Source organism: Podarcis tiliguerta (genome assembly GCF_965153285.1).
Source record: "Podarcis tiliguerta genome assembly, chromosome: 2".
Taxonomy (NCBI): Eukaryota; Metazoa; Chordata; class Lepidosauria; order Squamata; family Lacertidae; genus Podarcis; species Podarcis tiliguerta.
In genome coordinates, this window is record NC_139535.1 from 52,947,038 (window position 1) to 52,974,505 (window position 27,468).

At 45.1% G+C, this 27,468-nt stretch overlaps 2 protein-coding genes across 5 annotated transcripts in view; one reads left to right on the forward strand and one right to left on the reverse strand.

The window, feature by feature from the left end:
* Positions 1-27,468, forward strand: part of LOC310672389 (taste receptor type 2 member 39-like) — a 185,994-nt gene that overhangs the window by 86,521 nt on the left and 72,005 nt on the right. The gene's annotated exons all lie outside the window — the stretch shown is intronic.
* The window catches only part of BSN (bassoon presynaptic cytomatrix protein), a 191,370-nt gene that overhangs the window by 17,712 nt on the left and 146,190 nt on the right, over positions 1-27,468 (reverse strand). For all 4 annotated transcript variants that reach the window (XM_083429269.1, XM_083429270.1, XM_083429267.1 and 1 more), the window contains exons 4-5: positions 21,643-22,071; positions 9,104-15,949 (exon numbers count right to left, since the gene is read on the reverse strand). In XM_083429269.1, coding sequence (XP_083285395.1) covers positions 9,104-15,949; positions 21,643-22,071 — 7,275 coding nt within the window. The remainder of the gene's footprint in view (positions 1-9,103; positions 15,950-21,642; positions 22,072-27,468) is intronic.

Genomic DNA, 27,468 nt, shown 5'->3' on the forward strand with positions numbered 1-27,468 from the left:
ATGTTCCCTGTTGTTATTAGAGAGCAACAGCATCTGTCAGTGTTGGATCTCCATAATCAGGACCAGCAGAACGTAGCTGACTTTCCATGGCAAGAATAAGGTTGCCAGTGGTGGGCATCTAATTTTGTGTTATGCCACCCCTGCCTTCATGGCTGTCATTGTGAGATCTGGAACTCTCTGAAATTTCATAATGTGCCCACTAGTCCAAAAAGGTTGGTGACCTGTGCCCTGGAGGAATGGTGCAGTTTCACGAAAGCACACTTTCTTGCTTCTCTATTGCTTTCAGCAGTCAGCCTTCATTGCAGGAGAAAAACAGAAAGATAAATGATAAGATATGGGATGCCAGCCTTTTGATGTAGCAGGATTAACTTTAAACAACAAAAGTGTAGATAGATCCTCACTTTCATTTTTCTGGGATCTCACCAACCTGTTGATCTCCCAAAAATCTTTGTACAGGCACCAGATATAACTTGATCTTCATAAAGTTTCAGTATATATCAGGCTAACGTGGCCTTGCTATGTTTTGAGATTTTCAAGGCAGGTATTAACCCGTGATTCCTTTACATCCTGAACCATCTACAAGTATTGCACTTTTAACCAGTATTTTGACTCCCTTAGAGAAAGGGAGCAGAGAGGAAACAAGGGATACAGAGAATGAGAAGGAAAGGAAAAATTGTGAGAAAGTAAGAGAGGCTTACATAGTTCCACTGCTCTCTGCCTCACACCTATTCAATGCATTGGTAGCTTGTGATACTTACAGTGCACTTATAATGCAGCCGTATTTAGCCTTCTACCTTGCACTCCTGCATTGAGAGGACATGTCTCAACAGTCCATTTTGCAGCAACACAACAAGCAGCATTTGGATTCCTACATCACCTTAGATAATTGTCTTTTAAAAGCCATGCAACAGCTCCAGCAGCAATTGCAGAAGGGAGATTTCTGCCGCTGAAATTTGGGCAGCAAATATCAGTGGGTATCAGCTGGTTCTTCCAGATTCTAGAGCTGACAAGGAACACTCTTGGACCCTAGTGTCATTGCTATCTTGGCCTGTCAAAGCAGCTGATTTTCAGGGATTTCTCTCACTCCTCAGCTGCAGGATGTCAATAGAGAAGGAGAGACAATTGCGGCAGATCCTGCAGCAGCAGCAGCTCCAAGAAGAACTGAATAGCACATAAAACAGGCCGCAGCTTTGAAGCCACACGGTGAAGAATGGGGAAATTTCTCCCTTTTTTACTGCATACAATTTGTAGTGGCCTAAACAGTAGCAGACTATACCTAGGTGAGTTCTACACATTCTCAGTCCATATGTCAATCAGAAGTGTTTATACTGTAGAGGTAGGTCTAGTGCTGGTGAAATCAACAGAATTTCAGTAGTGACCCAGGATAAATGACAGCGTGGAGGAGTCAAATGAATCTGCCAAGAGTTTGAGTCTGCATCATTTGTAAAATGTGTCATCTCTCATGTGTGTCTAACCTATTGAAGTACATCATGTAGTGCTGAGCTGAAGTGGAGGTGGTGGGGGAGAGCTGTGGAAGAAGCATGAAAATAATCTTGAAATGGAAATAAAGGGGAAGTTGTGGACCCTTTGAAATGACGGTTTTTGCATGAAAATATTGAAGATCATGAACATTTTACACATCACTACCACTATGCATCCTCAGCTAGTAGCTGATACACAGAGAGGTACTAATCTTTTATTCTGTCAGCTAACAAACACAAGCTGTTCATCAAACAATAAATAACTATCCTGCAGTACTTGAAGTCCCAAGTGAAAAGCCTGAAGGCAAAAGCAAGATGAGAATAGTGTCAGAATACCAGAATGCCAATCATAATGTTATTGACGGAAGAAACCTAATAAATGAGGGGATTAGTTAAAAGGAAGTTGAAAGGGAGAGGCAGATGTCTTCAGAACACTTGGAAGCTAATGAAACATACTGTACTAGAAGCTCATATAAAATCTATACAGCAGATTAGAAAGGAATAAACAAAGCCAAGAAGATGCCCACCTAGTTAATGAGCAGACTTCAAGGAAACAGTAAAAGGAAGAAGCTTTCTTTTAGAAAATGGATGCCTTGTCCAAATTGGGAAAACAAAAAGAGCATAAACTCCGGTAAAACAAATGTAAAATGACAATAAACCAAGTGAATAAAATTTGAGGGAGATATTGTTCAAAACTATACAGCTTTATTTTGATCCTTTAGAATGAGGAAACTAGCCTGGGGAACTGTCAGATTGTTAAGACAAAAGTGGTGTGAAAGAATTGCTGAATGAGAATAGGAAGATTACTGAGAAGCTGGATGAATTCACTGTGGAAGATACAGGAACTAGTATTCATTAGAGATGGCAAGAGATGAAGGTCTATGGCTAATTGACCACAAAAAAGTCACCGGATGCCACACACCCAATATGAAATCGTTGATCATCCAATTAAAATATGACCTTTGTCATTAAAACTCAATTTCCTTAAAATAATCCTGTATCAACTTTTTAAAGCTGGCAGAAAATCAGGAAATTACAAATCTATTAGTCTAACCTTTGTTCAGGGTCCTCTCATGATAATTGGTTAAAGAAGAGGCATCATAAGACAGGAATAAACAAATTGACAGTATTCACAATGGACAGAAGTAAGCAGTGGAGTCCCTCAAGGATATGTATAGCAACCAATGCGATTTAACTTATTTACATCAGGCCAAGGAGTAAGTCGTAAGGTGGCCAAGTTTTTGGATGATATCAATCAGAATGGGGCTTGATGTAGAATGAGAAGAGCTCCTTAAGCAGGGAAAGGGATCTTACAGCCCACAGGCCAATCTTGGCCTACCAGGGGGTCCAATTTGACCTCCAATTTCCCCCAAAGCACTTCCACCTGCCAATCAGCTGATGGGCGAGGTTGAATTCTGCATTGGCTGTGCCCACCAGGTCCCCATAGGGAACTGGTATACAGTCAAAACAGCAGGATTTACCACCCCTCTCATCAGCTGATGAGCAGAGAGTTCAGTCCTGCTGGGTGGTGCTTCCCTAGTGCATTTCCTGCAGGGAGTGTGCTGGCCAAGCTGACCTCTCCCTCACGGTTGAACTCTTGACAGAGTCCCTACTCCTGTCCTGAAGGGTGTCCGCAAACTGAGTGAATGGGCAAAACAAAATGGCAAGTTAGGTTAACTGAAAATGGAAAAGTGATAAACACCGAGAGAAAAAAATTCCACCCACATATATGCCAGGGGGAAAACATCACTTCATTGTGAGGCATCAGTGATAAAAACAAATTTCATATAAAGGGTTGTTTACAAGATTCTAAATAATAAAGTGGTCAGTATTGTAATGGCTTGGTACAAAGCTGTAATACAACCGTATTTGAATATGTAAAGAATATTGTAGAGCTGGAGCAAATGCTGAAAGAGGGCACACAATGATGAGTGTATAGCACCTTCCCCACCATGAAAGGTTAAAGCAGTTGAGGCTTTTACAGGTGAACAAGAGGGATATTGTAGAAGTTGTACTAGAGAAAAACATTTTGAATGGTCTAGAGACAATAACTAAAAAAAGAGACCCCCCCCCTTCCCAACTAGAATTCAGGGTCACTATTTACATTAATTGGTGATAAGATTCAGGACAGACAAAAGAAAGTACTTTTTCAAACAGCACGTAATGAGCTTATGGAATTTGTTGCCACAAGATGTTGTGATGACTTTAAAAGAGGATTAGACAGGTTTACGGAGGATAAGACTATCAACAGCTATCAGTCATGGTAAATAAATGGAACCTCTGAATACCAGTTCCTGGGGGCAGAGGGAGGAAGCAATGGGGGAGGCTGCAGGCGGGTCTCCTAGAAGCATCTAACAGAGAGAGCCAGTGTGGTGTAGTGGTTAAGAGCGGTAGACTCGTAATCTGGTGAACCGGGTTTGCTTCCCCGCTCCTCCACATGCAGCTGGTGGGTGACCTTGGGCTAGTCACACTTCTTGAAGTCTCTCAGCCCCACTCACCTCACAGAGTGTTTGTTGTGGGGGAAGAAGGGAAAGGAGATTGTTAGCTGCTTTGAGACTCCTTCAGGTAGTGATAAAGCGGGATATCAAATCCAAAAACTCTTCTAGAGGAACCCTTCGTCTAACCAACTATTGTGCCATTACTGATGCTGCAATTAGTGCTAGTGTTCTAAGCAAATGCCAAAATTAAAGCAACCGTTATGTCATACAGAATACAGCCTTCAGCTATTTTTTGGTCACCCTGGAGGACTCCATCTTTTGCTAAGTGGGTTGGAGAGAGGGTGTTCAGGGAATGAGGGCTTTTTGTCAACCTGGGCCCCAGCCTGTTAATCAAGAAATTGAAGATATTAACACCGTGTACAGGGAGATGCACTGAGAGTGCATCTGTAAATGACTGTGTATGTGCACACACCAAGGCTGTAATCCAAGTCCAGCCTTTTAAAATATTCATTGTTGGAACGTTAATCAAATGGAAATGTCCAAGTCTACCTGCTGGGGAAATTCTCCTGCAGAAAAGGTTATTCTACAGCATGGAATACTGGATATGCAGAGAGGTGTGCAGAGTAGACATGGAGAAATAATGGCAAAACTTTGATATCATTGCTTTAGGCAATCCTCCAGTTGCACTGAGGAACACCTCCCAAAGACTGACAAGGGAGGAATATATTAAGACGTTACGCTGCATCAAAAATGTAAACAGCACTCGTTTCATCAGTAGAATTTGCCCAAGAGCATCATGATCAGTTCACACACTGAGGCAGTCTCTTAAAGTCAGGCAAGAAAACACCTTAAAAATCCAAATACAACTCTTGGCTGACATATATGCCAGCCTATTCTGGAGAGTTGTCATTCCAGAAGTGTAACTGTCAAATGCTTTTCATGACTATTGCAGGGCACTTCAAACACTACAAAATTCCTACATGGGAAGCATGTAGGAATTAGCATGTAAGCCCTAAGTTTATTAAGCTGTTTCCTCTGGAGAAAGAGAAAGATTGAAAGCTGAACATTTCTCTCTCTCCAGAAGAAATAAATTGGATTCAAAGAGCTGGATGAAGGACTCTGAATCCAAACCACTTTCTTTGCAGAGGGATAAATCCTCATTTTTTGAGTGCTTCCTACAGCATTTTGAATCCAAGCTGTTTCCTCTAGCCTCCTCAGCTGCCCTATGGATTTCCCAATGGGGACTTCCCTAGTGCAGCCAGTCCCTGCTGCTTGTAAGAGATGAGCTTTGGATTCCCAACAATCAGCTGATTGTTGGCTGTGCACTTCAGGCACCCACAACCAGTTGATTGTCGATGCTTGTAGAGATCCCTAGGTGGTGATTTGAAGCCCCAACAACCACCTAACAGCTGGGGCTTCAATGTGCCTTGCAAACTCCCATTGCGCTTTTATCTGCCCCACACCTGATGCAATATATATGACATCAGGTGCTGGGCAGGTGGGCATGGCTTGGTCAAAATGGTCTGGCAGGCCTAGTTAGATTCACAGGCCAAAAGTCCCCAACTAATATATTTGTCCTGTTCAGTGTCTGCTCAGATATATGCAACACTCAAATTTACAGACACAAAAAGCCAAGTAAATACAGCTGGTGTTTCAAAATGACACTGTGTGAGTCTAAAGCATGCAGGAGAGGGAGAAAACAGAGGTACTGGGACATAAGTTGATGGGATAAGTCCTTGGATGTCTGTTATCACTCATCTACTAAGTACTCTGAAGATAAAATTGCTTGCATCTGTGGCAACCTGCACTCTGCATTCTTGTGGATCTGCAATGAATACATCCAGAGTGCCATCTATTCCTTTTTTATGAAATGACTTTCAGTTGCTGAGACAAGGACCAGAGCCAATTACCTGTTAGGTACGACCATCTTGCTTACTATATCACGCAGGAGGGGGTTTGACCAGTTTGCTCCAGGAAGTAATAAATGTTCCATGAAAAGGGGGGGGGGGTGCAATCCTGATTACCTTGAAGACAATAGTTACATGGTCGTTCCCTGAGAAGGCTCCTTTGTCTCCACAAGACTTCCCCCCCCCTCTGTTAGCTGGTCACAAACATTCCCTTTAGGGGAAAGCTGCTTAAGTGCAACTGCAGACATTCTTGGATGACACAAATTCTTTGGACCCACTCGAATCCTTTTTCTGACCTGGTTTTGTCATTGAAATAGCATTGGTTGTCCTGAGGAACGAACTCAGGTTGTAGGGTTGGGATACTGCAAAACCCTGTCAATTTTCCTGGGCCTCTCAGCAGCTACCAATATAATCAATCATGGTATGTTTCTGGAAAGGCTGTCTGAAGTCAAGATTGGGGGGACTTTTTTCTATACTATTTCAGAAGGTGGTGCTGGGGACTGCAGCTCTGTCTCTGGTGTTCTGCCAGGTTCCATTCTGTCCCCGTGCTGTTAACATCTGAGCGAAGTCACCCATAAATTTGGGGTGTGGAAGTGTCTGCAGACAGCGCTGGCTCCCGGCCTATAGAGTGAGATGAGCGCACAACCCTAGAGTCTGGCAAGACTGGCCCATACGGGCAGGGGTACCTTTACCTTTATGTACAATATTCTAGTCTGTCTGCAATGGGAGATGCTATGCTGCCTGTTCTGGATGGGGTTGCACTCCCCCTTAAGAATCAGGCCTGTAGTCTGGGGATGCTATTAGATTTAGTCTTATCCATAGTGGCCCAAATAGTCTCAGTGACACAAAGCTAAGCCAGAGATAGTTGTTCTTGATATGCTGTTCTTGTTTTGGCACAGTCTTTTTTTAAACTACTGCAATGTGCTGTACTGGGGACTGCACTTGAAGGTCATTTAAAAACTGCAATTAGTTCAAAACATAACAGCAGGTTTATTGACTGGGACCACTTTGCAATAGAAAACATTTATTAGCACTTGTACTGGTTTCTCACAGCTGCAAACTGTAATGTTAAGACTATCTGGAAAACCTGTGTTGCCTACCACAAGAGCTTGACAGAGCAAGAATACAGATGTACAGCCTGCTAGAGCCAGAAAATTAGAATGCTTCCAAGATTAACACCCCCCCCCCCAGTGTCTGGAAGCACCTTTCCATTGCAATTTATCAGCTTTCCAAAATATAGATTTCTTATGTCTGTGTAGAAAAGGATATGACTGACGAAGGTGAGTTGATGGACATTTTAGGGAATGTGATACGATTTTCCCTTGCGCAGCTGTCCTGGCAGGTACTAAAGTGAAAGATCTCATGACAATTCCCACATGGATGTCTTGTTTTCATATGAAGGGAAAGTTCCTCTGAGATGCCACGTAGGAGTTCCTTAGCAGCTAACAACATGTTTTTCCCAAAGCACAAAAGGCTATTTTTCTTTATTGCCACTAGATGGCACAGGAGAGAACACACAGCTTCTCTGCCTGCATGGGTTTTTAGGATGCAGAAAAGGGAGCACTTGCTATTTTGGACTTGGGTGTGTTCAGTATCTTGCTGATACTGAACCACACCACAGAGTATCAAACATATATTAAAGACAAAGCAAAAGAGATTGCTGTAAGAGGGTAGACATAATGCAATCCTATATGAGAAGAACTGCTGCAGTTGGTAGGTAGGAAAAGCTGAGAAGTATAATAAAAGCGCAATACTTTATATACAAAATATGTTAGGAATGGTGTTCATTATGTATTTCTTGCACAAATTCAGTAAGGATGCTGTACAATTCAAAACTAGACATTGCTCCTGAAGATCAGGATGTCAATCTGCAATGTTGTATGAGTGAGATGTGATGGTCCCCTCTTTAAGATGTCTGTAGATTGCCTGAAGATGTTCTAGTATCTGATATCATACTGGGAACATAAGGAGTAGCAGTGGACTCTTTCACGCTGTGGGGTATAATAATAATAAATGTATTCATACCCTGCCTGTTTCCCTGACAGGGACTCAAGGCGGCTTACAGACAAAATAAGAATAGCCAAAAGCATAGAAAAAAATACAATAATTAAAAACCAATTAAACATTAATGAAATTAAATATCTATCTACCCATCCATCTATCAGAGATCTATTTAAAACATACAGCTAATTATAATAAAAACAGCACCTGCTGACAGTTCCCAAAAGCCTGTTGGAATAAGAAGGTATTTACTTGCCAGTGGAAGGACAACATGGAGGGAGGCATAATAACTTCTCCAGGGAGGGATTACCCAAGGCCCTCTCTCGCATCCCCACCAAGCATAACTGTGAGGGTGGCAGGACCAAGAGAAGGGCCTCACCCAAAGATCTCAGAACCTGGGCAGGTTCGTATGAGGGAATACAGTTTTTCAGATAGCCTGGACTTTGTATATATATTCATGCCTTATATACAAACCACACATTAACATCCAGTAAGAGGGAATACATTTCTTAAAGGTTAAGACAGAGGGATCATTTTAAGTATAGTGAAGGTGGTTTGGAAGTGCCTTTGCTGTATAGAAAATGCATATACCTTTCAATGTCTTGAAATGAACTCTGAAAAAGTGGTTCTGGAAATTTTCAGCATGTCAAGTGAAAGCAGGCTGCAGTCAGCAGCAGAGCTAGTCGCTTGGGGACCCGGACCCATGCCGTGCACCCAAGGGCGAGTGGCATGGCGACGATCCACCTGGGGCGCAGATTGGCACAGCAGCGATCCGCCCAGGGGGGCGATCGGTATGGTGGTGATCTGCCCAGGGGGGATTTTGATACCCCTGTCAGGGATGACATCCGGGGCGAACCGCCCCCCCCCCTCCTATGCCCCTGGCTGCAGTGGGTACTTACTGGTCAATGTCTACTACCTCACCAATCCTTAAAGCAATTTTATAATTATTTCAGTGTCTTCATGGTTTTATTTTATTTTAGCAATTTTTTGGGTTTAAAAATGCGGGCACTCTGCTTGAAGGAGAGGAGCATGATTAAGAGCATCATGCATTTGACTTGCATGTCTGTGAAGAAAGTTGCAAAACAAGCTTTACATGGAGAGTGAGGGACCTGCTGTGACCAATAAGCCTGTTGTGTCTTATCTTCACGGGGACTTTAAAGCAGCTCTCCTTCATTCCTGCTGCATACAGTGATTACGTGATAAGCGGGGGCCTTTAAACAGAAAAGCAGAAATATCATCAGACTTCTCTTACTTATCAGACAAGCGGCAATCTTACCTGGCTACCAGGAAGCAACGCGTGCTGATACAAGGAGAACCTGTCTTTTGCAGACTCCTCTGATGTTGGGCTGATGGGCTTGGGGTCAGATAAGGACCGCTGCATGGTTTTGATGGGGCGAGGTAGGGTCTGCTGGCGCTGGGTGGTGTCGGCTGTGAAGTGCTTCTGCGGGGTCACGTGGGCCTTGTTGAGCCTCTCGCTGGTTGAGAAGGAAGACTCTAGCAGCCGATGTGGGGACAGGGGCGAGACTGGGGAGTAGAGCACTTGGGGGGACTTGGGAGGCTGACGGGACACCAGCTGAGACAAGGAATCTGTCGGCAGGTGGGACTGGTAGCCAATTTCAAGTGGGTCGGGCTTCTTCTTCCCCAAGGCCTGCTGTCGGACCGAATGGGGATCCAGGGGGCCTGTGCTTACGATCTGGATGTTGGAGGAGTAAGGCGTAATCGTCGTAGGCACAGTGAGCTGGGGGATCACGATGCCTGGCTGTGGCTGCGCTTCCGGCTCCGTCTGGCAAGCCAGGCTCTCTCCACGATGGGTCTTCTCGGGGGCAGAGATGTACTTCACGATCTCCACCTTGGGGTCAGGGGTGGTGATATGGATGGAAGGGGACACTCGGTGGAGCTGGTCAGGTTCGGTTTGCACAGAGCAGTCACTGATGGTCTGGATCGCTATGCTAGCCGTGCCTTTGGCCGAAGAGTCTGGCTTGCTTTCTGCGTTGGAGTCTGAGTGCCGCGAAAAGCGGGAGCGCCGGCGCCGCACGGGCTGCTCCCACTCGCCGTCGTCTTCCTCGTCCGTCTGCACACTGCAGTCGGTGCTGCGCCGGGTCCGCCGCCGGCGGGATGCATAGAAGCGCTCCTCCCCATCTTCCTCATCCGTCTGCACACTGCTGTCTGTGATCTTCTTCACGGCAACATATGGCTCGTGGCCTGGCTCCTTGTCATAAGCATCCCGGAGGCGCGGCATGGAGTTCCTCTTCTTGATCCCCCGACCGGCTTCCCACTGGTCTTCCGTCTGCAGGGACATTTCAGAGGCTGAGTTGGTGAGAGGCCTCTGGAGTCCAGGGTAGCGAGGCTGCCCTTGCCCGTCTTGCCCTGGGGCCGCAGTAGCTATAAATGCTTGGTTCATGGGTGGCCAGTATTGCCCATTTTGAGCAAGGGTCCGCTGCATTTCTATGGTGATCTCTGACCCGGCCTGGGGAGGGAGCCTCCCCGAAGGGTCACAGACGGGAGGGAAGGTGCTCTTCTGCCTCTTCTGCTCCTCCAGTTGGTGCTGCAGCTGCTGCTGCAATTGCTGGATCTGCTCCAGCTGCAAGCGCTGCTGGGCCAGCTGCTCCCGCTGCAGCACAAACTGGACTTGGCGCTCCTCCTGCTGCTGTTGCAGGACCTGGTGCTTTATGGACTGCAGCTCCTGGATCTCCCTGTGCATCAGCAGCTGCTCCTTCTCTCTGTGCCTCTGCAACTCCACTCGCTCCCGCTCCAGCTCCTCGTGCAGCCTCATCTGCCTCAGTTTCTCCAGCTCAACTCTCTCCCTCTCAATCTGGAGGATGTGCTCCTGCTGCTTCCTCTGCCTCTCTTCCTCCTTCTCCTTTTCTTCCCTTTCTGTGGCTGCTTTGCTGGCAATGCTGGGCTGGGTAGCTTCGGCCTGTTTCTGGGTTGGTGGTGGTGGTGGTGGTGGAGGCGGCGGCGGTGGCTGCTGCTGTTGCTGCTGCTGTCCTTGGCTGGCATCCCTGACAGTACTCTGCACCCCAGAAGTCACTGCAGCAGCCTCCTCTCTGCCTTTCTGCTCAGGCCTTTGCAAGGGGGCAGCAGTCGGAGCCGAGGGCTTGGAAACTGGTGCTGGGCTTACGCTACTGGCAGCAGTACTGGCTGCAGTGGTGCTAACAGGCTTCCCCAAATACATTGGTGTTTCCATTACTGAAGATGTGGGAGCCGCTGGGAGTCTGCTGGGCACTGGATAACGATACAGACCTTGGGATGCAAGGGGGATCCTGGGAGCAACTAGAGGCACTCTGGTCAAGCTGGCCAGAGGGACAGCTGTGATACTGCCTGGGGCATAGGGTCTATATAGGCCTCGGAGCATGGGGCGCAGCACAGAAGCTGGCTGGGTAGTGATGGGGAGAGTTGATGCGATTGGTGTGTTGATGGTTGAATAAATCATGCCATCAGCAGCTCGGACGGTGGCTGTGGAAGGGAGTCCCTGTCTGACAGCTCCAAATCTGGAGAGGTTGTACTGGGCTAGGTTTCCATAGCCTTGGCCAGACTCTGGGAAATTTGGCTTGTACATCATGTTTGATTTCATGGCACCCTGCTGGGCCGAGATGCCTCCGCCCCCTCCTGGCCCATACTGTCCATATTGGAGAAGATCTGAGCTGTTTGGATGCCGTCCACCGTACTGGTCCATAGAGTTGAGTGCTGCACACATTCGGCTGATTTCGCGGGCTGTTGTGGCGCTATAATGAGCCAGGCTGGCTTCCTGGAAATTTGCCAGATCCCCTCTTAGCGAATACCTGTAGTCAGAGTAGATATTGGAGGCCGAGCTATATCTCCGTATTGGGTAGGAATGGCTCAGCAAGTCACTGGGCTGCCTGAGGTCAGAGAAAGAGCCGTACTGCATTCCGTGCCCCATGTAGCCTCCCTCGGTGAAGCTGTGGCTGTATGGAGGTTTCATGGTGGTCAGATCCACAGCAGAATCCCCAGCTCCTGCATTGAAGGGCTGCCCTCCCTTAACTGGGTAATAGTTCAAGCCCATTTCAGAAAGGTTTGTATCTGACATTGAGGAATACAGTCTCCCAAAGAGGCCATGATGGTAGAACCTGTGCTCCTCGTACGGATTAGGCCCTGGTGCTGCTTGTTCTCGATAAGGATATGTCTCTGCCACCTCCTGTTCTCTGCCGCCATAGTACTGGCCACTAGGCTTGTCGGCGCTTGCTGCATCCCCAACATTTTTCTCTGGCACCTTGGAAGAAGGGTTAAAAGCCCCAGTGCAGCTGCCTCCAAAGGGAAATTTGTACACTACGTCACAGCATGCTATTTGACTTTCAGGCTTCATCCCTGTGAGATCCAAGGCATTGGGAGGAGGTTCCTCTTTGATAAGTTTGGTGACAGGGCCTGCTGCAATATCATCCATCTGCACCATCATAACCTGGGATTTCTTAGTCCCAATGGTGACTGGGGGTGTCTGTGTTTTCAGTTCCACTGGGATCCCTCTATACACCTCTGAACTTTGGTCCTGAGGAAACGGTCTGGGAATGGCACTCACAATATTCTGTGCATTGTTGGTCTGACTGATCAGGGCATCTTTTTTCATCAAGGATGTCATCTGGTTGGGCAAATTGTATCTTGCAAATTTCGCTTGCTGTGGACCTGCGGCTTCTGGACGGCCCGTAGAAGCAGAAATTCCAGTGCTGCTACCAACTCCTCTGAAAGTACCAGTCTGAACTGCTTGTTCTACCTGCTTAATGTGTGTCAGGCAGACAGGACTCCCCGTCCCTTGACCAAAGTCCACTCTGTTCTGGAAAGGGTCTCCATAGACCGCAGGATGCTTTGGCTGAGACACAAGCATGGAAGATGCAACAGTGATGCTGACTGTGGTGGCTGTGCTTATGATAGCATGGGGCTGTTCCTGGGCATTAAGGTTGATAATTAAGGGTTGGATGGTGCTGGACTGCCGACTCGGTGACTGGTCCATAGTGAGGCAGTATTTTCTGCTCTCTGTAGCTAGGGATGTGAGATCCATCCCTTGGTCTGTTATAATGATTGGAGCTGACTTTATTGCAGTCCGCAGGTCCACAATATTACTACCAACTGCTCTGGGTCCAGGTTCTACTCTGGATGTCCCAGGTATTGATGATATCCGACACAAAGAAATGTTCTCTGCAGGCAGCGTTCCCCAGCTATACACACCAGGCATGCTGTCGGCAGCAGTTGTTTGCACTTTCTGCATTGCAGCACTAGGAGCAGAGGCTCTTTCGAGAGCTGATTGGGTCTTCGTGTAAGTGGACTGCAGCTGCTCTTGTTGGACTTGCGCTGCATGGATTACTGTCTGACTGTAGCTATGCTGGCGGCCTTGCCGAGTTGGAGAGGAGGCTGGTGAAATGGAGGAACTTACGCCAATCGGCTTGGTCTGAATGGCTGCATCCGCTGCTAATGTGATGACCATAAAGGGAGATTCTTGTGATGATTGTTGCCGAGCAAGGCGAGGGGAACTCGATCGGTAGGGAGTTTGTGTTCCTTGAGCTACCATTGGAGAAGAGGTTGACATAGCGGTAGTCGTGGGGGCATCGTAGGCGAGAACCGGGCTATGGGTTTGGGTGGAAAACTCTGCAGTTGATTTAACCCCCATCCCTGAACTGGGTGGCACCCCAGCTCTAGGAACAGAATGAGTGGGGCTCTGAGTAGGAGAAGAAGGGGAAAGTGGTGGGCTTGAGCTTTTGAAGTAGGAATATGTTTTAGGTGTCGACATGGGTCCAGTGGACTTGTCAGTCATGCTTTGGAGTTTTTCTCTTGCTGACGACCCACTAATCTCTGCAACGCTCCTGACCCTGGAAATATTTTCTGTTTGACAACCATAGCTGGCTGTTACTTTTGTTTGAGTATAACTTCGGCTAGTAGTGGACACGGATGGTGCGTCCGAGCCACTCAGAGAAGTCGGAGAGCTGTAGATTCGTGGTGCACTTGCAGGACTGGAAACAACAGTGGTGACGGTGCTAGTTCCTTTAGCATACGTGTAGGGCGTTGTTACGCTCTTTGAAACTGAACTAGGTGCTGTGGGTGAGCTATGAAGCTTTGGCTGCTCCTGACTCTCCTTTGCGAAATGTTGAGTGACTCGAACATCAGGGATTATTCTGCCTGCGCTGCTTTCAGTGGAGGAAAAGGAGACAGGAGCAGACAACTGGGTTGGGCTTGTCCCAGGAGTGAGTGGGCCACTTTCATAAGCACTCTCTGCATTCAGAAACTGCTTTTCTTGATAAGCATCTTCTCTCCCTTTCTTCTTTACTTCCTGTTCAAGGGTCAAATCCAGAGAAGAGGATTGATGCATCCTGGAGATATTCTGTGATGTCTGAAGGATTTCTTCATAAACTGCCCCAGATTTGGAAAGTTCATTCTGATAGTCTGCTTGAGAGGAGTCTAAATTCCGGCCGTCATAGCTGTAGTCGTCTATGTATTGGTATTCGAAATTATTTTGGCCTTCTGAACCACGATAGCCTACTTGCTGGAAGGTGTTGCTGTAGGAGACGCTTTGCTGGGATGGTTGCTGCTTCTGAAACATTTCTGCCTTCCTCATCATCTCTTCATAAGCTTCTTCCGCACTTTTCAGGGGCTTGTTGGAGGGGTAACCAGAGCCAGCAGTTTTTTCTGTTGGAGAATAGAGAGACATAAATGTTGGGAGGTTGTACTCGCTGCCAGACTTGTACAGCTTGGAGGCAATGACATCAAACCCCTCTGCCTCGGAGTCAATGGAAGGAGAATATTCCGAACAGGAAGATCTGTGCAGTTCCTCCATCTCTGCAGCCTGACGCAGTTCCTCGGTGGGTGATGCATCTTCAATGGGAGACAGATTGCTGGGTGGCGTTTTAGACCTTTCCCTCCTCCTCTGTGCCCTCAGCTCTTCTTTATCTCTCTTTGTTTTCCGAGCCGTGCTTCGGATGCGCTGCTGTTCTACCTCTCGCATTTTTTCCTGTTCTCGCAAGAGCTCCTCCTCCTCCCGCAGCTCTTCTTCCTCGGAAGAATCTTCTATGGTTGGCAGCAGAGGTCCGTGGGAGCGATGCCGGGCTTTCCTTTGCTGCTTGACCTCTTCCAGCCTCTGCCTGCGACTAGGGCTGCTATCGCTGTCCTCCTCCAGGGAAGAGATGGAGGTGGGGGAGGTTCCTGATGTGTAACTGGGTGTTGTTGCTGGCAAGGTGGAAGAATATTCGCCTCTTGACCTGTCTTCTGGGGATCCCGTCAGGCTTTCCATCTCCAGTTCAGGTTCTCTGTCCAGGCTGATGTCTGCCTCTTGGCTGATCTCCATGTCTCTGCCATAGTTGTTAGTGCTGTTTAACTCAATGGTTTTGAAACGCCGCAAACCTCCCTGAGATGCAGCCATGTCTTCCCCCTCAGTACTTTCCAGCTCTTTTCTTTCCTCCTCATATATGCTGCCGGAGCTGTGAGGCAGGCGTCTCTTGGATAAGGCGGCCTCCCTGCTTTTCTCCGAGTCAGGCTTGTGCCCGTTTTTTGCAACGCTATACTTTACACGATTGTATTCCTCCTCCTCCTCCAGGTTATCTTCCTCTGCGCTCATCTCCAGGAGTTGCCTTCTCATGAACTCTTCGTCAGTCATTGGAGGTTCTTTGCTTTTCTGTCTTGTTGGTACGATGGAGAACTCTCCTTCGCTGCTGTCCTCCACGTAGTCGTGGCGTAGCTTGCTGCCGAAGTCATCTGAAGATTCCATGCTGTCCCTCTGCTCCTTCTGGTTCTCCCATTCTAGAGAGTCTTCATCTTCTTCCATGATATCTTCTAGCTCCTCATCGGAATCAAAGGCTTCCGGGGTGATAGAAAGGGACCGTGGCCTCTGCCTTTCCCTCTGCTCCTCTCGTAATTCATGGTATGTTTTACCTCTGTCTGTTGGCTCCTGAGCCAGCCCCTTGGACTCCAGTAGGGGCCGCATGCTGCTTTCCAGCTTAGTGAGTTCCGAAGGACTTGGAGGGCTCGGCTCTACGATTCCGGTTTCGTTTAGTTGTTCTCCTTCTTGCTGCACTAAGCCCGTGATCTCACTCTGGGAACTGGATATGCCATCAGATGAGTAGCCAGTGTCACTCAAGCTTTGAGGGCTACGAGACAGGTCTGGTGGATAAGGCTTACCGGATTCCTACAAAAGAAGAGAAAACAAATTCCATTAGATGCCATTAAAAGAGACTTTTATGAGCACAACCCAGTTTATCACACAGGCTTGCAGAAATCCTGTGCTATAATTAACTTGGACATCATGAAGGGACATAAAACCCTCAAAATTTGAAAAAAAACACCTACAACACAATAGCCACAATTTAGCAAGTAACAAAAGTGTTATCCCTCACTTTAATAATAATTTTAAAAATTAAGGAGGGAAGGGCTCCTAAACTCAGGAGTCATAAGCAAGTAAAAAGGTAAAGGGACCCCTGACCATTAGGTCCAGTCGTGACCGACTCTGGGGTTGCGGCGCTCATCTCGCTTTATTGGCTGAGGGAGCCGGCGTACAGCTTCCAGGTCATATGGCCAGCATGACTAAGCCACTTCTGGCGAACCAGAGCAGCGCACGGAAAAGCCATTTACCTTCCCGCCGGAGCGGTACCTATTTATCTACTTGTACTTTGACGTGCTTTCAAACTGCTAGGTTGGCAGGAGCAGGGACCAAGCAACGGGAGCTCACCCCATCACGGGGATTCGAACCGCTGACCTTCTGAAGTACCGGTAATTTATTTTTAAGCTTGCACCCCACCCTATCTCTCAATACTCAGATGTCAAAGAATGTAAGCAAAGCTATCAAGTTTAGAAACAAAAATCTGGCACCCTTGCAAATTAACATGAAAGAAGTATCATTGCATGATGCATTTAATTAAAAATTCCTTCTTGCCAAGTTCATGACAGTAAAGCAAGACGGACAGGACCTTTCACGCAATCCATTTAAATCTAATAAATGAACAGCTCTTAGTCATTTGTTGCAGATGTCATTCTTCCAGGAAGCACTTCTGGTTTTGAGAAACATTATATTTTCCCAGAACCCAAATGGAAACATTTTGCTGCTAGGAAATGTGATTCCCCTCACCTCTGTGTTAACAAAATCAGAATTATCCTGATTGCTCTGATTGTCATTCATTGACTATGATCAGGGCTTTCCCCATAGACCAGAACTCGCCAGAACTCAGTTCCAAAACCTCTCAGGTGGGCATGGTGAGTTCCAGCACCTCTTTTTCTAGAAAAACAGCACTGATTATGATCAATTTACATCTCTTTCTTTAAAAAAAATATTTATTATTTCATGTTATACACTTAGATATTTCTTTAAAAATTAAATTATGTCTAAGTGTAGCCCAAGTCTTCAACATGCTAACTTTACTGCATCTGTTTGCTTCTGACAGGTCTGGATTTCAGCAAGTCCCTAGGAACAAACAAAACATTTGTAAAATGCAAATAGCTGGCTCTGCAGTTTTGTAAATCTGTGCTCTCTTGTTGTCAACCCAGGGGCTAAGATGACAGTGTCTTATTGGCTGGTTCCTTTCCTTTTAAAAAGGACCATCTGGTTTGCCCAAGGCTGGTTGGCTCCAAAGTCGTATGCTCTAGCATTTTTTTGTAGCCTGAAGTCTAGTGAAAATTTAAGTGTTCCTTTTGCAATAAGAAGGAGCACAAACCCTGAAATCCTACAAGTTAAGACTGCAAGAATTACCTTGCTGGACCAGGCCAAGGTTTATCTAGTCCAGTAATATATTACCAACAACAGCCAGGAAGGCCCTCTGAAAGCTCACAAGTCAGGTATGATTGTAATGGCCTCAGCACCTGGTCCTCAGAGGTACAGGACCTCTGAACATGGAGTTTCCATACAGCTATCATGGCTAACAGTTGTTAATAAGCACTATTTTCAAAATTAATGCCTAAGTTGACTACTTTTCATGTACAAATCTGCAGATTGGTGAACATTTGTAGGGAAGTTTGGAACACCATTGTTCGTGGCCCCAGAAACTACCCAGTTTGTGTGTACAGCTCTATCTCAGCTCTATTTGTTCAAATATTTGCTTGGTGTGTACCTCTGAAAATGTGGGCTGGAAGATTAATTGTCAAGAATATTACTTGTAAAAAAAGAAATCCCAAACTTGACAGCCAGCTGTCAAAAGACCATTATTCTCTGGTGTGGAAGAATGGGTATTAGAGTATTTAAATATCTTTAATATACTATAAAGTGATGTGGCACTGTTAACAACACTGTTAATTTCTTGGTGCAGCAAATAAATTAAGCTGCCATTGTTGGTTCTAGTCCTGTGATTACAATTTCTCCTGCATTTATTTCAACCGTTCTCCATAAAATAATGGCTAAAAGGGAAATTGCATTCAAAACTTTTCAGAGGAGGTTTTTGGTGTTGTTTTTTTTAAAAAGGATTAATTCTCATGGATAGGGTACATAGCATTTGGGCAATGGGGCCTTGATATAATCGGGACAGGATTTGACAATCCTGACTAACTGCAGGCAGTCTGAGGCTTCTTATGCCAAAGAATTAGAGTAATTTGGAAGCAATATACTTTTTTCAAGCAACTACAGAGTTAGGTTTTTTTTAATAGGTGTTTGGCAAAAGCTGCCACAAGCCAGTCATGATCTGACGCCTCCTCCCAAAACCAAACAAAACATTTGCCCAAAGAGCTGGAAAAGTAGGCTTCTTCAAAACTAAAAATATGCATCACTCAATATTAGCTTTCCTCTTCCTTTCACACCACCCACCTTTGCTCACTCTCTCTTAAGGGTTTCTTTGCTCAGGCCTAGGATAAAATATAATGAGCCTCTTCTGCCCCAGTAATTCAGCAGCTTCCTGCAGGCTGCCAGCCTCTATAAATAGAGCAGAAGTGAGGATCCTGCTCCATATTCTGCCCCCCCTTAAAACACTTACCCTTCTGCTCCTTTGCAGTCTTGCTCCTCCTTGTGCTCCACCCATGCAAATACCTGATGGACATTTGTCTTTGTTTGATAAAGAAGGCATTGTGATTGTGTGGCACAAACTCCACCTCCATTCTTTTCTACAAATTCCTTACAGCAAAAATGCGTCGAAAAGGGCATTTCAGAAATGTTGCTGCAGTTCAGCTAAGCGTTATGTTTATTCCCAGGGCTCCAGTAAAGTTTATGGTGACTGAAATCCCACATACAGCAGTGAATATTTTAAATCTTCACACAGAACTTGTGGAACTTATAATTAGAATTTGAGATCAAGAAGGGAATTTTATTCATGCCCCGAATAGCAAGAGGCTGAAGATCTTAATTCCTGCACTTCAGATGCCAAGACCAGGTGACAAAATAACAAGAGAGGACAAAAGACCAGCTAATCAGTGTCTCTGGAGGCAGCAACCGCTCTGTGGAGTTTAATTTCAGGGGTTGACAATTTTGCAGAGAAAGCCCAAGAGATTGAGGCAAGGGACAGTGGCACAAATAAAAGCTTGTTTTTAATCAATACCCCAATCAAAGCATTGGCAGCAGGATTGGTATTGCATAACTGGAGATTCCTACAAAGCCCTAACCAAATTAGTGTTAAATGTCATCTAGGCTAATGCTTACTCCCTACTTGCAGTTCAGGGGGGCTGAGAAGGCAGATCCTTCAACTGTAGTAAACTGAAATTAGTCAATGTGAACAACTGATTAAAAACAGAAGCAAAGAGAGTCTGTATAAAGAACAGCAGAAACACCAGCCTGCTGTAAAGTCCTCTGGGAAGTATCTTTGCCGTCCATCCTGGGAGGAGCCAGGAGAGGGGGAAAAGGAAACTTCAAAATGACATTCTGATGCTGAGTATTGGGGCCTTGCCCTCTGCACTCTCTCTTCCTTCTTTCCACCTTTCTGCTTCTTCTGCTAGCAAGAGCTTTTCACTTATCCCTCAAGTACTCAATTTCACCTTTGTTTTTTCTCTGGAGCATCTCACAATTAGCCTCACACTGTGCAGGTGGCACCTAACACTCCACCTCCTCTGCTCGCACTTTCATTCTCTCTGCTAAACTCTGCTAGATCTCGGTAACCCCTATTATTACCCAATAGCGAATGCTATTAAAAAGGAACAGACACTGACTTCACAGGTGCAAATGTTATTCACAGGTAGCCATTTTGACTCCTACCGGCTTTTGCTGGATAACCCCCGCCACACACCCACACAAAAGCTGCTTTTAAAACATAAAGAGGTATATTAGGATGCAGCTACATACATATGAGTGTAACATGTAGTTTGAACCTAAGGCTGCAAAGGCATTACACTAGGGTCAGAAGGAAGGAAAAAGACTCTCTGGAAGGTCTTCTCTGTAAAACATGCCTTAAATCATAGAATCATAGAATCATAGAATCATAGAATCATAGAATCATAGAATCATAGAATCATAGAGTTGGAAGAGACCACAAGGGTCATCGAGTCCAACCCCCTGCCAAGCAGGAAACACCATCAGAGCACTCCTGACATATGGTTGTCAAGCCTCTGCTTAAAGACCTCCAAAGAAGGAGACTCCACCACACTCCTTGGCAACAAATTCCACTGTCGAACAGCTCTTACTGTCAGGAAGTTCTTCCTAATGTTGAGGTGGAATCTTCTTTCTTGTAGTTTGGATCCATTGCTCCGTGTCTGCTTCTCTGGAGCAGCAGAAAACAACCTTTCTCCCTCCTCTATGTGACATCCTTTTATATATTTGAACATGGCTATCATATCACCCCTTAACCTCCTCTTCTCCAGGCTAAACATGCCCAGCTCCCTTAGCCGATCCTCATAAGGCATTGTTTCCAGGCCTTTGACCATTTTGGTTGCCCTCCTCTGTACACGTTCTAGTTTGTCAGTGTCCTTCTTGAACTGTGGTGCCCAGAACTGGACACAGTACTCCAGGTGAGGTCTGACCAGAGCAGAATACAGTGGCACTATAACTTCCCTGTGCATAAATCACTGTGCATAAACAAACACTCTTGTTTTGTCATAATTTCTGCTATTACAAACCACCCAGCAGGGTCACCGGCCTACTGTGCTTGGCCCCACAAACAAACAGTGCTGGGATAGGTGAAACCTCTCTGTGCACAGGAGGTACACTTATGAAAGATGCTGGAGACAAATAACAAGCACCTTCATGTCCTGCTTGGTCTGATCCAGAAAGGCAGTTCTTGCATTTGGACTAAAGCATTACAACTGGAAGAAACTTCAGCTAGGGTAGAGCCACTACACAAGCTTCTGGCAGGTGACCCACTGTGGCTTATTTGGAGGCAGAGGAGGAGGAGGCAGTGGGTAGATGCAAACGCACCAGCAGGAGCACCACATTGGCTCTGCCAATGAGTTTGCACTATGCTGACCTCCCCACCATCTTGGCACCTTCATCTCCACCTCACCTGGTGATGTGCTTCTGATTACCACACAAAAGCCTATGTTGTTACAGTTACAGTAGCCTATGTTGTTGATGTTAAAGTATAATGTCACCCAAAAATAATCATGCTTTCTGCATTAATTTAGTAAGAAGACTCTTGAAATTAACTCCAGACATTTTTGAAACTAGAATATGTTCAATCCAGTTATGCTTGGAGGCATTAGTGTTTCGAAAACCCAGGAATGTTTTTAAAAATAGCAAGCAATGAAGTGGACGAACAAATCTTGGCAAGGGGGAAAACCCCCGAAAAGAGACTTCTGCAAATATGGTGCATTTGTGCGAAGAGGCCTGTTGGATAGCAGACCATGTCTCTATCATCCCCTGCCTGACTGCCAGCTAAAAACACTTTAATAAACTGTCTCCTGTTGGGCTTTTAGGTTGGGTATCAGCTACTCAAAAAAACCCTCTTCTAACTAAACCATTGTGTCCAGTGGAGCGATGCTTACCTCCTGTTCTCGTGTTTTCTGAGACTCGGATACGGTCGTGCTATCTTTGATATCCGCTTCTGGTTTTGTGGCCATAGTTTTCCCCTTTGGCAATGGACTTTCAGAAGCTTTGGGAGGCTCTTCGGGTAGTTTGGGCAGTGGCTTTCCTTCTGATGGAGCAGGAGGCTTTCTGTCTTGGACAGCGGTTGGTAATTTGCTCGGTTCTGAAGTCCTGAGATGGTTTGCTTGTGAAAGGTGCCTGTCGTGAGGAGCTGACATTTCAGGTTGCTGAGGAGCTCCTCTCTGTTGCTGACCAATTCCTCCGGGTTGGTGTCGAGGGGATCCAGTTGGCTGTTGCTTTGGAGCAGGCAGTGGCATTGGAGCAGGGTCTCCTAGGCTTCCTTCTAGCAGCCTCTGAGTTTGGCAGTTCAAACACAGCCATTCATTTTTCTGAAATAAAATGGAAGAAACAAACAAACCAGGAATGAAATCCACATTTCATTCAAGATCAGCATGAAGATACCTCTCCTATGGAATGCAACATACTTCCTTCTCTCTGAGTTAAACATAATTATTTCCACTTTACATTATGTGTCGGAAAGCAGATTTTGCTGTAACCCCCAAACTGCCATGGTCTAATGGACTGATGTAAATCCTATTGAATTCAGTAGGGCTAACTCCCAGGTCAGTGCACATAAGATTACAACCTTGGACAGATAGGCCGTTGATCCATCTAGCTTAGTTAGCAGCAGTTCTCTAGGGTTTCAGACATGCAACATTCCCAGCCTTACCTGGAGATGCTGGGGAAATGAATGTTCTGCATGCAAACCTACAACCCTTCCCCCAGCCTTAGATGTTCAAATTATAACTCAGACTATAAGTCAGAGTGCGGCCGCCTCAATTCACCATCTCTAAAATGGGATTAACATTGACCAGCCTCCCAGGATTGCTGTGAGTACATCAGCATTAACAGCAGATATATGTTGTCATAATATTACACTGGTGCATTTCCAATGGAAGAGCCAAAGATGAGCAGTGGCATTGTTAGCTTGGCATTATGACAACAAAAGAGACGGTGCGTGTTAAAACACATCAAACTCAACTGAGAGCCAAAGAATACTTCCCACAACCTCCTCCATCTCTGCCCGTACCACCAAGACAAAGTTTAAGATTCAGATCAGCTCTGCATCCAGTTACAGCATATCCACAGCAGTATGAAAAACCCCAACAGGGAAACCTACCAAAGAAGCTGCCTGGACACTACACTACACTGCACTGACTACCCTTTCCCCACTTTTGATAGATAATTCAAAAGGATGGCTATTTGCAGATAGAAGCAAAAGGGCTTTCAAATAGCCATCTATGGGGAACATTGCAGCCTCTCAGTTTCTGGGTTCTTCTTGTCTGCATCACAGTGGTTGCTTCTGTGGAAGGTGCTCTCGATGTCCACGTGTCTGGCAGGCTGCGATTTCTCTTTGTAATGGAGAAAGGCAGCATTTCACAACTGCTTTATCTCCATCCAATATATATGCATTTGCAAAAGTTATTGTTTGGATATTAGTTGGGGATCCAAATGTTTGCTTAACATTTTCACCATGTCAAGTTCAAGATGTATCTCAACAAGTTAACTGAAACACCGCAATGATCAAAGAGATAATATTAATATGAAATCAGCTCCTTGTCCCTCAACAGAAACAGCTTAAAATCACGAGGTTCTATGCAATGTCTTTCTCTGAAAACATGTAGTAGACAAGGCATAATTTTTCAGAATAATACATGGGGAGGGAACCCCCTCCATGTCCTAAAATTAAGAAAAATTACTTGGTATTGTGTTTCCTGTTGCTAAAGATGCCATTTCAAATGCACAAGTAGCTTCACTTTGATCCATAGTGATTTTATATGGAATGCTTAGTCACTTCAGCGCTGTTAATTGCATTCACTTATTCCACTCATAATGGCTCCCTTGTGTGCAGTGCATCTGCTGCATGCATAACAGCTGAAATTCTTCTCTTGTTCTTTTATTTTTAGCTCTGAAATGCAGAAGCTAAACTGTATTTTACCAAGAGGATGATTCTCTATAATGAGGGCTTTTTAAGTCTGCTGGATGATGGGCTATAGGAGGGGTGGAGAAACATAATGATGTTTGTGTCCCCAACTTTAATATTAACATGCCCTTTCCAACCTCAAGATTTCATTTTACAACCATATATTTCTCTCATACATATCTGACTTCATATGACACCTTCTGGTACACCACATACTGAGGTATTCAGTACCAATGACCACAGAATCCTTCTGGACTAGCTTCCAGTAGTTCCACTCTTGCCTGATGGGCCAGAGGATGGTTCTGGCAGAATATTGCTCCGCACATGGCATGGCATTCTGCAAGGCTCACTTTGGACCCTCGTGCATTTTAACTGCAGGAAAAGTGTGCAATTAATAGAGAGTACTACATGAACCTGAGGGAAAAAAGAGAGGCCTGAGAAAATGGATGGTGGGACTATGGCGTTAGGTAGCCTATTTTTTTCTGAGTCTAGGCCCTGAGGAGTCTCCAATCCAATCCCTTTAATAGTTAGATGGATAATTTTCCACCAGTCTTTACTGCAGCATTGTGAGCTGGCAATCCCAAGGAAGCAGTGAAAAGGCAATGGGACAGTGTGTTTATATGTTCACTTTAACCAATAAGCCAGCTCTTTGACTGTGATGTGTGAGGCATATGGAACTACAGAAGGGAAGCCACATCCACCTCATAAGATATGGTCTGCCTCACAAGGAAACACACTGGACTGTAGGATGTTGATCCAGTACAGATACTCTCCTCCTGTTTGTCTTCCCTTACAATCTGTTTGTATCTGTTTCCCCTCCACGCAGGGCTTGCCGTTCTCTTTTCAGTATTCTCATACTGAAAAGGCAGCAGTGGACTGGATGCCTGTCATGTTTATTTATGGATATGTATAGGCTTATGCCTTTTGATACGGGGCTTCTGTTCTTTCTTTCATACTCCTGTGATTTAGAAATGGTACACTGAGCATTTTAACTATCTGGATAAATAGATAAAGAGTAGGGCTGAAGCCATGCTTGGATGTCCCTGAGATTCTGTGGCAAATCTGTTGAGAACATAACACAAGCCATTTCCTGCCATCACCCTGTCATGTGGGAAGGTAAACGCACAGTTAAAATGATGAGAGCGTCATTTTGAAAATCCTGCTGCATTCATTCTCCTCGGGGACTATATAATTAATGTAACAGGCTTTTTCCTTTATTCAGGTCAATGCTAAGGCTCAGCTCAAATATCCCAATGCAGCTAAAGGGGTGGGGGTGGAAATAGGAAGAAGACAGGTAACTAGATGGAAGCGTACATTAAGCAAGTGAAATAACTACACAGGAAACAACATGTTAATGGAATATACCCTAAAACCACCATTGTCACCATGTGATACCTTCAGATGTTTGACTGCCCATCTAGCCCTTGGTGACAGGAGAAAACAACTTCCCCTGCTTCATTTCGGCTCAACCTCAACTTGCTTACACACATGGAAAATATTTACTGTAGTACCTTGGTTTACGAACTTAATCCATTCCAGGTCCGTTCTTAAACCGAAACCGTTCTTAAACCGAGGCGTGCTTTCCCTAATGAGGCCTCCCGCCGCCGGTGCCCTTCCACTATTCTGTTCTTAGACTGAGGTAAAGTTCGCAAACCGGGACACTACTTCTGGTTTTGCAGAGTTCGTAAACCGAATAGTTCTTAAACAGGGCTGTTCTTAAACCAATATACCACTGTATTTAATTATCACAGCATAAAAATATAAGATAAAAACACAAAATGCTCACAGATGCTTGTTTCTGACTGCTACTGGAAATCTAAACCCAAGCTGCTGATTCTAGCTATGAGAGGAAAACTGCTACAACCCAGCAAGTCTAGTGTGGCTTGACTTCATTTTTCTTTTTTGCAAACATACTTATGAATGATCTTGCACAAAATAAACAATCCTTTTAAACAACAGCTGAGTTTAAAATAAATAGGATAAAACTAAAACCAGCCATAGTCATGAGGACCCCCTTCTATAACACACGTGACCAATTATACAGAATAACAAACATTAAACATGACTGTACAAAGAGAGAAATGCCTCAATTCTAAACTACTCAAAGAAAGGAAGTTAAGCACAAGTTAAAAATGACTACGTAAGCTCAGAACTCAAAGGACTTCTCCCTGGAGAAGGGCCATAGTTTGGTGTATAGCATTTATTTTCAATACAGAAGGTCCCAGGTGCAATCTTTAGCATCTCCAGTTAGGGCATCTGAAACCCTGGAGAGCTGCTGCCAGACACTGTAGAAAATATTGAGCTAGATGGACCAGTGGTCTGATTCAGTACAAGGCACCTTCCTAGGTTCCCTCCTCGCATCTGGAGAGGAGAGTATATGAGAAAAACAAGCAGTACAGACAGAGAAATGAGCTTGTTTCCCTTGGGCTTTAGCCATACACACTTGGCAGGTAAGCTTATGTGCTACTATTACTTTTCCAGACCGTGTTCAGCAGCATTTCATAGCTTCCTTTACTTTGTGTTAGGAGTGCCAGCTATTATTTCAAATATATATATATAGACCATTTTCCCCTACCACAAGATAGTACCTAACAATAGAGTGTACAATGTAAAAATAATGAAGTATAAAAGTAAAAGTACAGCATTGATTAACAAGTTAAAATAACCCCAGCTCTATAAACTCTAAAACAATACAAAGGTTACCTGTCATGTTTTGAGTTTTGACTATTGACAATATGTCCCATTTTCAGACACCTGAAAATTTGGTACATTATTCAAGATCAGGATGTCGTGGACTGTATGTGCTGCACACACAACTTCAGATTTCCAGGTCATCTGGAAGTACAGTGGTACCTCAGGTTAGTACTTAATTCGTTCCAGAGGTCCGTTCTTAACCTGAAACTGTTCTTAACCTGAAGCACCACTTTAGCTAATGGGGCCTCCTGCTGCTGTGATGCCGCCGGAGCCCAATTTCTGTTCTTATCCTGAAGCAAAGTTCTTAACCTGAAGCACTATTTCTGGGTTAGCGGAGTCTGTAACCTGAAGCGTATGTAACCTGAGGTACCACTGTATATTACTGAGTCTGATAGACTGGCTCTGTGCGGGAATCAATCCCAAGTCTCAAAAATGATGCATCCTTCTTACTAGTGGAGAATAGGTTAAAACCAGTTTGGTAGAGATGACCCCGGGCTCCTTCAGGAAGAGCGGGTTATAAATTCAATTAATGCTAATAATAACGGCTGCACATCACTGAAAGGTCACAAGTTCAAATAAATAGGTTGGGGAAAACCCAAAGCTGACTGGAGGGGGAACATAGGGAGAGGAGAGGATGGGGAAGTTATGCTGTGCGCCTAAAAGTTGTTGCATTACCATAGATATTTAGCTGGATACCACCCTTGGTCCCAAAATTTGCCAATGAATTTCAAAATTAAAATTTGGCAATAAAATCTGAAAATCGCCTGTTTTGATGGGTATATCACGTTGATATAAAATGACCTAAGTTCTACTGCAAGCTGCCAATTTCAGTCAAAGACTAACTGCTAGGTGTTAGATACAGTTCAAAAGTAACTACTACTGTATGGTAGCTGTCACATACTGGCAAATGTTGGTTTGCCACGACAAAATGTTTGGATGTCAAACGTTGGTGCTGAACATCAAACAGGCACCAAATAGTCACTTATCCAAAGAACATTATTCATCAAAATCCACAGAAGAAAAGTTTGAGGAGACGTTTTGACTACAAATTCATTTCAGCTCTAAGATTTGTACTACTATGATCACACAAACGCAGCCCACCTTGTCG